Below are 15496 nucleotides of genomic sequence, written 5' to 3' on the forward strand. Positions count from 1 at the left end.
TCAGAGCATAAAAGGGAGCCTGGGCAGGAAATGGGGAAGAGAGGAGAGAGACAACAAGAAGAGAATGAAAGAAACGAAGGCTAAAGGAAAGAGAGAGTGAGGAGCAGCATCAGGAGAACCTGTGGTCTGGTGTGAGTTCCCAGGGAGAGGAGTGTGTGGCCAGTGCTCAATGGGACTGAAAAGGATTGCTCCTGATGAGTAGCTTATAGAGGAGGCTTGATCCATGCACTCGGAGAGAATGGCAACACGAGTAGGGGTAGGGCTTGTGGGGTCCTCCATTTAAGGACACAAGTCAGGATTTTAATGTTTGACTGCACCTGTGGACAAGTGTCTTCTTGTGCTGAAAGGTCCTTACTGGATAAGTAGAGGAGATGCTGGATTTAGAGAGTTGCATTGAGGCTCATGGCTATTTTAAAAGAAGACCTTCCTGGAGTTTTAACCTCGTTTTAATGGATTTATTTGTTGTCATTTACTTGGACTTTTAACCGCCACTGTTCACTTTGATTTTATGGATTATTTACAGTATGTATTGAGTGCACACTGCATAATTTTGCACTTTATATTGTAAAAAAACCACTTAACTACTTTGCATTCCTTCTTGCTGGCTGTGCATGTCCTCCTTTGCCCAGCTCATGCTTGGTTTTGTTATTGATAGATCCGGGTTCCAGCTGAGAAGGACTGTGGAACCAACGCTGACTATCACATACTGGTATCTCATCCACACAAGCACAAACATTTACACACACACTCAGTGTTGACTCACCTTAGTTTCTGTAATTTACAATTTGGACTCCTCAGCCCCTCACACAGAAGACGCACTCCTAAATCCTCCAGGTTATTGTCTGAGAGCTCCAGCCAGGTCACTCGAGAATGATCAACAGAGAGTGCAGAAGAGAGGGGCTCACAACATCCAGAGCTGAGATAACATGACCGCAGGCTGTCATGACAAGAAAAGAGGAAAAAAAAGACATAGAAAGTGACTAAGGAATCCAACAATAACAACAACATTTTTATTTCTATAGCACATTTTCATACAGGGAATGTAGCTGAAATTGCTTTAAACAATATAATGGAAGAGTTACAAGAGAAAAACAGCAAATTAGAAATAGTTATATATAACTAAATGAATAAATGAAAAAAAGGGAAATGGCAGGTTGTTACATTAAAAAAAATGTATTTACTTTATATTACATGTATTGTTTATGGTTCATATTTGAACATAACTTGATCATGTTCAATTTGTTGAACCTTGTGGAATGAACAATACAGTGCATCCGGAAAGTATTCACAGCGCATCACCTTTTCCACATTTTGTTATGTTACAGCCTTATTCCAAAATGGATTAAATTCATTTTTTTCCTCAGAATTCTACACACAACACCCCATAATGACAACGTGAAAAAAGTTTACTTGAGATTTTTGCAAATTTATTTAAAATAAAAAAATTGAGAAAGCACATGTACATAAGTATTCACAGCCTTTGCTACGAAGCTCAAAATTGAGCTTAGGTGCATCCTGTTTCCCCTGATCATCCTTGAGATGTTCCTGCAGCTTCATTGGAGTCCACCTGTGGTAAATTCAGTTGACTGGACATGATTTGGAAAGGCACATACCTGTCTATATAAGGTCCCACAGTTGACAGTTCATGTCAGAGCACAAACCAATCATGAAGTCAAAGGAATTGTCTGTAGACCTCCGAGACAGGATTGTCTCGAGGCACAAACCTGTAAAAGGTTACAGAAAAATTTCTGCTGCTTTGAAGGTCCCAATGAGCACAGTGGCCTCCATCATCCGTAAGTGGAAGAAGTTTGAAACCACCAGGACTCTTCCTAGAGCTGGCCAGCCATCTAAACTGAGCGATCAGGGGAGAAGGGCCTTAGTCAGGGAGGTGACCAAGAACCCGATGGTCACTCTGTCAGAGCTCCAGAGGTCCTCTGTGAAGAGAGGAGAACCTTCCAGAAGGACAACCATCTCTGCAGCAATCCACCAATCAGGCCTGTATGTTAGAGTGGCCAGACGGAAGCCATTCCTTAGTAAAAGGCACATGGCAGCCCACCTGGAGTTTGCCAAAAGGCACCTGAAGGACTCTCAGACCATCAGAAAGAAAATTCTCTGGTCTGATGAGACAATGATTGAACTCTTTGGTGTGAATGCCAGGCGTCACGTTTGGAGGAAACCAGGCACTGCTCATCACCAGGCCAATACCATCCCTATAGTGAAGCATGGTGGTGGCAGCATCATGCTGTGGGGATGTTTTTCAGTGGCAGGGACTGGGAGACTAGTCAGGATAAAGGGAAAGATGACTGCAGCAATGTACAGAGACATCCTGGATGAAAACCTGCTCCAGAGCGCTCTTGACCTCAGACTGGGGCGACGATTCATCTCTCAGCAGGACAACGACCCTAAGCACACAGCCAAGATATCAAAGGAGTGGCTTCAGGACAACTCTGTGAATGTCCTTGAGTGGCCCAGCCAGAGCCCAGACTTGAATCTGAATGAACATCTCTGGAGAGATCTTAAAATGGCTGTGCACCGACACTTCCCATCCAACCTGATGGAGCTTGAGAGGTGCTGCAAAGAGGAATGGGCGAAACTGGCCAAGGATAGGTGTGCCAAGCTTGTGGCATCATATTCAACAAGACTTGAGGCTGTAATTGCTGCCAAAGGTGCATCAACAAAGTATTGAGCAAAGGCTGTGAATACTTATGTACATGTGCTTTCTCCGTTTTTTTATTTTTAATAAATTTGCAAAAATCTCAAGTAAACTTTTTTCACGTTGTCATTATGGGGTGTTGTGTGTAGAATTCTGAGGAAAAAAATGAATTTAATCCATTTTGGAATAAGGCTGTAACATAACAAAATGTGGAAAAAGGGATGCACTGTGAATACTTTCTGGATGCACTGTATACTAATTTCAGTACTTTAGGTAGAAGTTCAAATAGTTCTATTTATTCCTCACCGGAAATTAATAAGCACCGAGCGGATTCATCATCAGCGGAGGCTGGATAACATGGCGATAAAGTCATGTCACTTTCAAATAAGCAACAGGTTGTGGATTTAAGCTATCGTCGCCAGCTAAGAGCAAAAGGTTAATGAAATAAAAGTTAAAAAAAAAACACACACACACACACACTTCGGAAATATTCAGACATTCATTTAAAACACTTCATCACACAGACGAACGTTACTCAGTTTTGCATTTTTCATTGTACAGTATTCTCTTTTACTCTTTTATCAAACTATTCTCACTAACTACCATCACAAGTCATTAAATGTACTGTTAAGTTGTCTCGATTTATTTGCTTAGTACAGGCACATTTACGTACTTAAAAAAAGTTTGGGTCAACTACTTTCAGCATTGCTGTTCATTAGTATTATCATAACATTGCTTAACCAGATAAATCCTATTAATACAGACAAATAAATAATACACCTGAATACAATACAATGCAGTTGCCAAATCTGCTTGTTTGAAAATAAAAAATACAAAAATACATTATTTTGTGAAAAAGGTGCCAAGCAGCAATTTTTGCACTTTCTATTTTACTAATATTTAACATTTATTCTATAATATATACAGTTACACAAATATAAATTAATGTATTTTATAATATAACACTCTATCCAATGTACATTTTGTGTTCATATTTAGTTCTACATTAGTCATGGCATTCTGGCACAGCCAAAGAAGGAGTGTTCTTGTACAACTGTTGTACATTTCAGCCTTTGAATAATAATCTTTTGTATTTTTGTTGGTTTGTATTGATTTTACCAAATTAAACTAGCTTTGGTATAAGCAAACCTGTTTATTTCTTATTAATAACTTTGAACATGAACTATAAAATGATATTGGAACAAGTATAATTGACAACCTAAAAAGGTTTTAGCTAAGTAACTTGGTGAGGTGCATTTTTTAAAAAGTTTATAAAATAATTGTTAAAATATTATGCTTTATTGACATGTTCATTTAACATAATAGAATTAACTTAACAGAGAATGAAAAAGTTTTATTCATTTTATATAAAAATATCATGTTGTTTCAGGATATATTAATTAAGTGCATTAAGAATAATTAAATTATTTTTCATAAAAATTTTTTTATTATTATGTGCAACCGATATACATATTTTTTTTATTTTAATCTGACATGCCATTTTTTTCAGTGTACAACATAACATTAAAATAATCAGTATGCGCTTACATAACACAGTTATGCAAGCAGTAGAATCCTAAAAATAATTTGTGCATGTCCTAAATATAATCTAAGGACTAAGGAATCCTGCGCAATGTCAATGTGACATACAGTACAAAAAAACAAACAGCTCTACAAATATGACCTTTTGTGAGGCGCTGCTGTCGATTTTGGATTCATCCTGTACAATTTAAACGCAACATTTATTCTGTGTGTCTGATAGAAAATGTATATAATCAACAGACAGGCACTCGCACAGGATTTACTCACCCCAGTTTCTCTAATTTGCAGTTTGGGCTCCTTAGACTCTCGCACAGCATTTGCACTCCTGAATCCCCCACATTATTGGTGTTCAGCCACACCTCAGTAAGGTGTGAGTGTTTAGAAGAGAGGACTGAGGAGAGAGCTTTACAACATCCTGAGGCGAGTCTACATGAGCTCAGTCTGTAAAGATGAACAGAGAGAAAGTGAAGACATCGAGAATTACCGACTCACTGACAGACAGAGTGTGTACTCACCCCAATTTCTCCAGTTTACAGTTTGTGTCCCTAAGCCCCTCGCACAATCGATGCACTCCTGAATCATCCAGGTAATTTCCCGTCAGCCACAAATACATCAGACATGAATGTTCAGCAGCGAGAGCCAATGAGAGGTAATCACAGCATTCGGAAGTGAAACGACAATCGGAGAGACTGCATTGATGAGGAGAGAAGACAATATCACACAGAAAGTTCAAGAAAAACAGGCAGAGTGAGGAGATCGGTCACATAAGGTTGAGTCCCATGAATAAACACTTGCTTCACGCAGAAAAGAATGTCTTCAGTAAGTGCTTCTGTCTGTCTCTCCCTTATATATTAAGTTATCAGTAAATGAAGCAGTTGTCAAAATAAAAAAAAAAATTCATTTTTATTTCAATTTTGATGTTTTACTTCTTTGTAACTTTTCTGTCATTTACTCTAATTTTTTCCCCATGTCCTGCCATCATAATTGTTGAAACCTTTCTAGATAGATAGATAGATAGATAGATAGATAGATAGATAGATAGATAGATAGATAGATAGATAGATAGATAGATAGATAGATAGATAGATAGATAGATAGATAGATAGATAGATAGATAGATACTTTATTAATCCCAATGGGAAATTCACAATTTCTTGACTTGTGTCTTAAAATAATACTCTTACAAAAAATGTTTCTTTTTTCTTTTTTTTATCTTTTACTTACTTCCTGTTGTTTGTAGTAAAGTGAAGACCCGCCTATATCCCTTATTCATTGGTCCTGCCTACAAAAATTCAAAAGCTCAATCCCATTTCAGCGCACATCCTATTTGTGTACTACTCTGGTTTTTCAGAAGTATTTATTTAATGGCATTTTAGCAAAAAATGGAGGTGAACACAAAACTTGACAAGGGACATGTGGATGAGGAAATATGAAAAACTTTAGATTTTTTCATGGATGTTTTAATATTGTTTGCTGTTGTTCGGTATTATCAGTCTCTTCACCCACCTACCCTCAAAGCACTGGACCCCATTAAAAGCCATTATTTCATAAACTTTCTAGTCTCCATTTGCAATGAAAACATTTTCCGTGGACTTCACTAAAAACAACACAAGGTAAGTAACAGATAAAGGTCTTTATTTTTTTTTTGGGGTGGAGTATTCCTTTAAGCAAATTTTCAAGCTGCCTTTCAGAGTTTTCTTCCAGATGTCTCTCTAAGAATCACATATAGGTTTGTCTTGTCTACAAACACAAGGGAAACACAAATCAGAAAGACACAGGGAGAAGCAAAATTCCAAAGAGAGCAAGTCAATTGGGAACTGAACCTAAATACCTGCAGCTGTGACTCAGCAGTAGCCAATTTGCTAAAGTTTAGAAAATCAATATTTTGCTTGCATTTCCACCTCTCTCCTTATATTGAACTGTGAGAATAGTCATTGTGGATGGAGTCACTTTCTCTGTATCTTCCAAGAGATGGGTCCCAAAGTTTTTGTAAGATCTGCCGCACAGTTATTGCCTGCTCTTCTTCACCACCGTGTAAGTTGGTTCAGATGATGGAATGTATAGCTCAACAGACTGGGCCTCTTAAATACCATTACTGATACCAAATAAAGTATGAGTTGAGCTTTAGTCTCTGTGTGGGGTAGAGTGGCTGCCAGTAGCAGAGGGAGAGATGTCAAAGTATCTCCCTCAGATAAATACATCAAAGTAATGACATCATTTCCCCAAGTGCTGGTATGGGGTTTACTAAAAGACCTCATGAGTACCAAACACAGAAGATTTAATAAACTTAATAAAAACTCTTTTGTGTTTACAGTTTTATTACTCACATGACATTTCTGCAGCAGCTAAGACCTGGCGACAGTCTCTTGATGCATTCTGGCTTACGATTTATGTCAGATAACTTCAATTCCTCAAGTTCCTCACAGAAGCTGATAACAGAACCCATAACAGAGCAGTCCAGAGGAGATAAATTAATCTTACTAAAGTCCATCTTTAAATTCTTCCCAATGGCATCTCTGATTAATTTCCGATTCTGACTTTCATAGAGCCACTGACACACTCGCAGAATTTCCCTTTTACTTTTACTCTGCAGTGCCTGTTCAGTTTTCTGCTTAACCCACATCAGCATCTGCTTTGCTGTCTTCTTTTCAAATTCTCCCAGGATACCACCTAGTGTTTTAAACACAGAGGGTCTGGCTAGTCCTGTCATGAATTGAGTGAAAATCTCAAACCGTCCATCTTTACAAGAGTTCAGCATCACATGCAGATCATTAATATCTGCTGATGGATCGAGGTAGAAGTAACAGGCGGCCATGAACTCCTGCAGGGTGAGGTGGAAGAATGTGTATGTCATATGCCCTAAAGTGCTTTCTCTCTGCAAAATCTCTTTGAGAAACCCAGAGAGAAACGGTGAGGGCAGGTGTGGCTGGAGACCAAAGGTAGACATTTCAAAGTTGCCATAAAAAACAAGCCTCTTGTTGACTATCCCATAATAAGCCATCTTTCCCAGTTTTACCAAAATTCCTTGCAGGTCCTCAGCTTCTCGCTTGTGATTGGTGAGAATGTTCTGAAGAAACATTACAAAGAGCTCAGTTACAGTACTGGGGGCTGCTCCTCGCTCTTCTTCAGGTTTGTTGAAGTGGCTCTTCAGCACAGAGCAGATAATCCGGCAGTAGGAAGGGTTGAAACACATGGTGTAGAGGATGGCATTCTCCTCGATGTACTCAAAAACCTCAGAGCCATGTTCACTGTCACCAAAGAACTTCTTAACATACATCAGCCTTTGTTCATGGAAGAAGCCCAGGATCTCTGCAAATTGATCAACTCTTTCCATGTTCAGAGCCTCCAGGGCTGTTGGTCTACTTGTTATAAGGACCGAGCAACCCTTCAGTAATGTCCGGCTGACCAAACTGGTGATCAGAATATGGACGGGAAAGTAGTCATTAGGGCCTGAGCAAAGCTGCTTTTGTGTGAAATCCAGTTTGTGTTTGTATTCATCTAGCCCATCAAAAATAAACAGGAGCGATTCTGGTCTCTTTAGGATTTCTTTTAGTTTTTGATTATTCAGATATTTATAATACCTCACAATCAGCCTGGTCAGAGGCATCTGTGGTTCCTGTTCATTGTCAAGGATGTTGAGTTCTCTGAATTTAAACAGGAACACAAAAGAAAACCTCTGGTATTGTGTGCCTCTGGCCCAGTCAAACATAATTTTCTGGACCATGGTGGTCTTTCCAATTCCAGCCACTCCACTAACTACTACAATACTGGGGAAAATTTCACTTTGAGGACTTCTTCTAAAAAGATGCTCAGTCCAGATTCTCTCACATTTCTCCTTTGTTCGTTGCTCCATCAGTTCTACATGAGTCTTCCCAGTTTCCAGAATTTCATGGCCAGTTTCACTATAGGTCCTTCTGTACTGATTAATGACCATCAACTCTGTGTATCGACTTTCAAAACCCACATATCTGGTGCTTTGATTTCCTGGAGAAGTCTGTTCCTCAAGGTTTCTTGTAAATTCAGACACAGACATTCTGTGTTGCTCTTGGAGCTCTATAAATAACAGTGATAACAACAGAGAAAATTTTAGGAGCAACTAAATGGAGGTGCTGCCAACCAGAGACACAAGATATAGGAATTACCTTTAAAATGAGCCTCAATATAAGGTGGTTGCTGACTGGCCTTAATCTTCTCCAAGAGATCCAGTCCTGAAGATAGAAGAATAGGGGCAGAGGGAACAATCATTGGAATTAGAAAGTAGAAAAGAATACATGTTTGAACTTCAAGGGGGAAACTTTATTTCCTATTTATTAAACTATAAAATCATAATGCAGAAGTTGTGTAAACCTTAAAGAATTGTGCAAAGCCGGAAAAAAGATCTGGACATGAGATTAGTAAAAACATTTTCACGATTTCCTATGAGTAGTTAATTATTTTAGTAAAAAACAAGCAGGAAATAACCAGATGAAAAGCAATAGGGATAATAGGCATGTGCACTGTTAGTGTCCTGCAGGGAGTCAAAGAAACGATTAAGCTTTATGGGGTCACATCCTGCAAATAAGACTTTACAAATGTGTCATCAGTGTGAGACTGTGTCTTTCTTTGAATTGTCATGTGAGAACTCAAAGTCTAAATCAATGAAAGGCAGCCTATGAGTCTCACCCTAGTACAAAAAAACAAGACAGTCTTTCTAGAGTCCTAGGTGTTGTGTTTATATATTTACCTATAATGACTGAAGTGGTGTGAGGCCTCCAAGAACAACTAGAGAGCAGACCAGAATTTCCATGTGCTTTTCTAAAGACAGTACCTAACCAAAGGCAGCCTGAGCTCCCACTCCAGTGGCTAGCTTTGTTATATTTAGCTTCAAAATGTTTAAAAATATAAGTAAAGTTCATGAAATATAGCCCAAGCCCCACCAGAGGAAAGATGACCGTTAACGTCTGGCTTGTGGATGATCATGCAAACAAAGAATATTTGTAAACATTTGGAATTGGGTAAATAAAGAACAAAAGCTTGAAAAAAAGTAAAAGAAAATCCACAATAGCCAAGTTCCAATATGTTAAACAGAGTTAAAAATATAAAAAATCCAGAAACAACAGATATAATAAACATAAAGAGAAAAATGTACCAACATCTAGCACATACAATGTTCTACAGAGGGACTGCAAATCCCATGAGCCTTTATAAGGCTGGCAGCATTCCCTCAATGGAGATAGACGGGTGGCCCCGCCTCTTATTGAACCACCCACAAAACACAAGGAACCAGACAGAATAAAGTCTCATACATAGAAACTAAAAAAAACAAATAATAAATTTATAAATATAAATAATATATGAAAGATAAAACATGAAATAAAAAGGCAAAGAAAGTAATTATAATATAATCCTGACTAAAATTTAGCAGGTGTGTCTTAAAGGTTTAAAAAGACAGCAGGGCAGAAAGGCTGGTCAACTGTGCAATTATGACTGTGGCTACCAGGACACAACATCATACCACTTCTTAAATTATTACTGATGGAGTGATTTAATAAAGAACAAAAAGGAAATGGAAAGAGAGAGCTGGTGTTCTGATGTATCAGGTTTCATTCCCATTGAGAAAACAATGCCACTTAGTAGCACTTCAGGGTTTTAATTTTATAAGGAGTCTTAGTGTGCATCCCTTTGTTCCCTTCCTTTGTGATGTAAGACTCCATTAACTCACCCCCATCCGTCACCTCCTCCAATATTATATTCAAGGTTGTCACTGGAAATCTGGCAAATTCTTCTTCTAGTGCCAGCCACAGGCTGGCCAACACTACACCATCCTTCTTCATCACATCGTTAATGAAGGACTCCACTCCCACTCTACCTTCAGACTCTTCTATGTCTTTAAATTTCTGAAAAAGAAGTGAGTTACCAAAGGATCGATTTAAAGATAAGCACTGGGAAAACAGAGCAATCAGTCTGGTGTGATGACTTCACACTAACAGCAGTCTCACAGAGCCAGATGTATAAAACAACCATAAGTGATCTTGGCTTAAAAGTGGGTAGGAGCAATTAGACTGTTCATTGAGTGTGCCATTTCTAAACCAATCCCACACCTCATGAAACTGGAGCTGAAAGTAAGGGTGGTGCTTTAAACAGCAAGGATTAATGGTGTGCTTGTATTCCTGGTCCAACAGACAGCATGCCTGTGGTCAAAAATCTCCTAAAAAGACCTCTGTTAAATATACAAATGTGTATCATGTGTGACAACACATTACATGTCCTGTTACAAAGGAAAGCTTTTCTGAAAAGCCAGATTATAGTTTGCCATTCAAAGACATCATTAGACTATTGGAGAAAGTGAATGCTGCACTCCTGCTGGCTGTATGTGGTGTCTGACTCTCTTAGTTACGACAATACTGCAATAGTCAGTGAGCAGATGAAAGAAATGGCAGCTAAGTCCAAATATATATTTGTACTAAACAGTGTGGCTGGCCTCCAGTCCTATGTTCCCATGTTCCTGCCTTACTCCCAATGGTAGCCTCATGCTGGATAAATTCTGGATAAGCAAGATAAGATAATGGATGGATGGACTAAACAGTGTCATCACACCAAGTTAAAAGGAGTTAAAAAGAACTGCTGCTACTGAGTGGTTACAAAAGAGCCAGTTCTAAAAAAGTAATTAAATTAAGTTAACATTACTGTCTATTTGGAAATGCCAAATATGACACACCTGAATATGGTTGACAAGTGGTATGATAAGACAAGTGTGAAATCTTTTGGAAAGATAGTGACATAGCAACTGGATGGACAAACAGACAGACAGACACAGTATACAGTGCTTCTCCACACACTGTTTGTTGCTCTTATGCTATGTAGTGATGGGATAGTCAATGAAAGTGATGGATCTTTGTAGTTGGTTATCCCTAGGCATGTGTTCTCAATTTTCTGTCCCCACAAGACTACACAAACAGTAAGATCTGCTATGGAGGCTCAGCCCAACTCATTCAGGTGCAGAAGACATCTCTCCTGAGTCTATTTGTTTTCCACTTACTTGTCCTTTTCCTTTCTTTCTCACTAACAGATAGATTTGCCTACCTTTGCTTCATTGTTTGTGAGGATTTGATTGGTGACCATGTTCTGCAGAATGCTTTTGATGTCATATTCAATCACATAGGCCAAGTAGGGCTTATAGTGCTCGGTGATCATGAGGAGATGTTCATGAGGAAGTCTTCTTATAATTTCACAAAACTTCTTTCTTATATCTAAAGTGAAGAATCATAGATTAGTCTGACATGACCACCCACGGCCAACTTGGTTGTAACTCATTAACTTCAACTCTTCAAATAGTAATTCTGATAGAACAGAATCAATTTGTTGTGGGGAAAATAACTTGTAAAATTAGCATATCTCTTTTAGGTTGGAGATTTGTTCTCCTTGTATTCTTCAGTCTCTTAAATTCATTTAATGTTTATTCTGTGTATTATTCTGTGCATTTATATTGTGTATTTATTTATTATACATTTTATTCATCACCTGGTTTCCATACTGCTACCACTGAGCCACAATGCTGCCCTTATATATTTGTACTTGTATATACAGTAGTAAACATTGTGAAAGGCGCTATATAGCGCCTGACCCGGCACAGACTCAGGCAGAGGCACGTACTTAATTAAAACAGCTTTTATTCTTCCTCAGCCGTGGGGCACGCCTTCCCCATGTCCCACAGGCCCAACACAGTCCCAAAAGCACTTAAATATAGCACAACACTCTACTCTTCTCTTCTCTTCTTCACCACCACTCCTCCTCCTCAGGCTTAGTCCTCCTCCTCCTGACTCTGGCTCTCTTGAGAGATGGTGGCTGGCCCTTTTTATACCCCACCCAGAAGCGTTCCAGGTGCTTGGCCACCTGGTCCTAACTGCCCTTCCGGGTGGGGCTGAAGATATGACCAGCCAGGCTGCTGATTTCATGCAGCTCCCCCTGGCGGCCATCCGAGCCCCCAACCAGGCTGTGGAGGACTCCATCTCCCATGGAGCCATGAGCCGGGTTGGGGAATCATTGGCTGTCAGGGAGGCTGCCACCAAGCGTCCCGGGGGGAGGTATTGAGGTGACCATGGCTGCTCCCCCGGAACAGATGCAACAGGGGCATCCCTGCCGGGCATGGGACCCGGCTGTCCTTCACAACATATACATGGAGTATATATATGACTCAAAAAAATGAAAGGAACACTTTTTAATGAGAGTATAACATCAAGTCAATGACACTTGTGGGCTATTGATCTGGTCAGTTAAGTAGCAGAGGGGCTTGTTAATTAGTTTCAGCTGCTTTAGGTGCACTAGAGGGGAAACAGCAGGACAACCCCCAAAACAGGAATTATTTAACAGGTGGAGGGAGGCCACTGACATTTTTCCCTCCTCATCTGTTTTGTCACTTGTTTTGCATTTGGCTACGGTCAGTGTCACTACTTGTAGCATGAGGCGATACCTGGACCCTACAGAGGTTGCACAGGTAGTCTAACTTCTCCAGGATGGCAGGCACATCAATACATGCCATTGCCAGAAGGTTTTCTGTGTCTCCCATCACAGTCTCAAGATTGAGCATGGAGGAGATTCCAGGAGACAGGCAGTTACTCTAGGAGAGCTGGACAGGGCCCCTCGTAGAAGGTCCTTAACCCATCAGCAGGACTGACCAGTATCTGATTCTTTGGGCAAAGAGGAGAAGGATGAGCACTGCCAGAGCCCATAAAATGACCTCCAGCAGGCAGGCCACTGGTGTGAATGTCTCTGACCAAACAATCAGAAACAGACTTCATGAAGGTGGCCTGAGGTCCCGACGTCCTCTACTGGGCCTTGTGCTCACTGCCCGGCACCGTGCAACTCGTTTGGCATTGCCATAGAATATCAGAATTGACAGGTCCACCACTGGTGCCCTGTGCTTTTCACAGGTGAGAGCAGGTTCACCCTGAGCACATGTGATAGACGTGGAAGGGTCTGGAGAGGCCGTGAAGAACATTACGGTGCCTGTAACATCATTCAGGTTGACCGGTTTGGTGGTAGGTCAGTGATGGTCTAGGGAGGCATATCCATGGAGGGATGCACAGACCTCTACAGGCTAGACAACGGCACCTTGACTGCCATTAGATATCGGGATGAAATCCTTGGACCCATTGTCAGACCCTATGCTGGTGCAGTGGGTCCTGGGTTCCTCCTGGTGCATGGCAATCCCCTTCTCCTTGTGGTGAGAGTATGCAGGCAGTTCCTGGAGGATGAAGGAATTGATACCATTGACTGGCCCCCATGCTCACTCGCCTGACCTCAATCAAATAGAACATCTCTCCCCCAACGTTGTGAGGCATGCACACAAGCACGTGGGAGCCATACAAACTACTGAGTATGATTTGGAGTTGCTGCAATGAAATTTCGACAAAATGGACTCACCTGCCACATAATTTTTTCACTTTGATTTTCAGGGTGTCTTTGAATTCAGCCCTCTGTAGGTTGCTAATTTACATTTCCATCAAACGATGTGGCATCCTTTCGTTCCTAACGCATTACCATATCAGTCCATATCAGTAGACATATCCAGCAGGATTTTTTTCCCCATTGAGATCTGATGTGTTTTCATAGTGTTCCTTTTTTTTGAGCAATTCATATATACAGTATATATATATATTGTAATTGACAGCCGGTTCCCATGCCCGGCAGGGACACCCCTGCTGCATCTGTTCAGGGGGAGCAGCCATGGACAGTTCAATACCTCCCCCGGGATGCTTGGTGGCAGCCTCCCTGGCAGACGATGATACCCCAACCTGGCGCATGGCTCCATGGGAGATGGAGTCCTCCACAGCCTGGTTGGGGGCTCGGATGGCCGCCAGGGGGAGCTGCATGGAGTCAGCAGCCTGGCTGGTCATATCTTCAGCCCCACCCGGAAGTGCAATTAGGACCAGGTGGTCAAGCACCTGGAACACTTCCGGGTGGGATATAAAAAGGGCCAGCCACCACCACTCAGGAGAGCCAGAGTCGGGAGGAGGAGGAGTGGTGGTGATACAAGGATTGTTGTGGTATTTGTGAGTGTTTTTGGGACTGTGTTGGGCCTGTGGGACATGGGGAAGGCGTGCCCTACGGCTGAAGAAAAATAAAAGATTGTTTTATTTAAGTACGTGCCTCTGCGTCAGTCTGTGCCGAGTCGGGTGCTATATAGCGCCTTTCACAATATATACATACACACATATTGTTCCAGTAAGGTATGAGCTTCTTGAAGGCTCTTTATATTATGACTATTGACTCTGGCACAGGGAGATTGATCGAAAGACTTTAAGGAGTTCCTCACATTCAATGTCTTTTCAATCTTTTGTTAGTGATTACTCACATTTATCAAACATTTCCTTTTCTTTTGTCTCCCACTATTTTCTGTAAATTTCTTCTATTTTTGAGGCCTGGAGTATGTGCTTTGTATCCCTCAATGGCTTTCTTAGGCTTGTTAATGACTTGCTTACAGTTTCACTTTTTTACAGTGCTGGGTTTCATCAGTGGAGAGGGGATGTTATTCTTATGTATTAATATTTTTGTTATTTGAGTTGGTCTGATTTATTTTTTGATCAATTTTATTAAAAGATGAACAAAACGATATAAAAGAAAGCCCTTTAAGGTTATGTTCAAGTTCAAGTTTTGCGATTTATTCCATTCTTGTTTCAAGTTTTCATTCTTTCCTTTATTACATACAGGCACAATAAATGAAGGATTGGTTTTGATTCTCACCTTTTCCTTATAAAGTGTTCAAAAGTAATTTCGGGTGTTTTTAGAACATTTGTAGATGACCCAAGAGAATCAGACATTTTCTTACCTGACAGAGCTGCTACTTCTTCATCAGGTCTTCTTTTCTTAAAGTAAGCCAAGCCAGCCCTCTCTTTCGCCTTAGAACTGAGATGAGCCATTTGAAGAAGTGAACAGGACTGACTTTGTGATCAGAATGACTGTCTGAGTGTCTCTTTTGACAAACCCCATCTAACATGTAGACAAATGGTGACTGTGAAAAAAAAGGCAAAAATGCTTCAGGAGTTGGAATTACAAGGGCTGAGCACAGGGACTGTAAATAAGATGATTACATCCTTTAAATCTGCTTTGGCATGAAATCCTGAAGGGATATGGTGTTAATAAAAAAACTGGGAAACATCTTGAACCCATAAAAATAGAAAGGAAGACAACTCCAGTGGTTATTCCGAGGATATGAAGGAATTCAAATGTGTCCCCAGGAATCATTTAACACTAGTGCTGTGACATCAAATTGAATTTGTGAATGTATTTAAATGTATATTTCTATTTGGAAAGTTAACACTG

At 40.3% G+C, this 15496-nt stretch overlaps 1 protein-coding gene across 2 annotated transcripts in view; it reads right to left on the bottom strand.

Annotated features, from left to right (window-relative positions):
- The window catches only part of LOC114665934 (NACHT, LRR and PYD domains-containing protein 3-like), a 578897-nt gene extending 563732 nt beyond the window's left edge, over positions 1-15165 (bottom strand). The window contains exons 1-8 of one of the 2 annotated variants that reach the window (XR_007934483.1): positions 15003-15165; positions 11258-11424; positions 9897-10071; positions 8338-8403; positions 6523-8248; positions 4711-4884; positions 4463-4636; positions 764-937 (exon numbers count right to left, since the gene is read on the bottom strand). Coding sequence is in view for 1 of the 2 variants with exons in the window: in XM_051924999.1 (XP_051780959.1) it covers positions 764-937; positions 4463-4636; positions 4711-4884; positions 6523-8248; positions 8338-8403; positions 9897-10071; positions 11258-11424; positions 15003-15093 (2747 nt within the window). In the remaining variant the exon portion in view is untranslated. The remainder of the gene's footprint in view (positions 1-763; positions 938-4462; positions 4637-4710; positions 4885-6522; positions 8249-8337; positions 8404-9896; positions 10072-11257; positions 11425-15002) is intronic. The other variant, XM_051924999.1, reaches the window with a different exon arrangement.
- Positions 15166-15496: the final 331 nt, after the last annotated feature.

This window comes from Erpetoichthys calabaricus, chromosome 1 (assembly GCF_900747795.2).
Source record: "Erpetoichthys calabaricus chromosome 1, fErpCal1.3, whole genome shotgun sequence".
Classification (NCBI taxonomy): domain Eukaryota; kingdom Metazoa; phylum Chordata; class Cladistia; order Polypteriformes; family Polypteridae; genus Erpetoichthys; species Erpetoichthys calabaricus.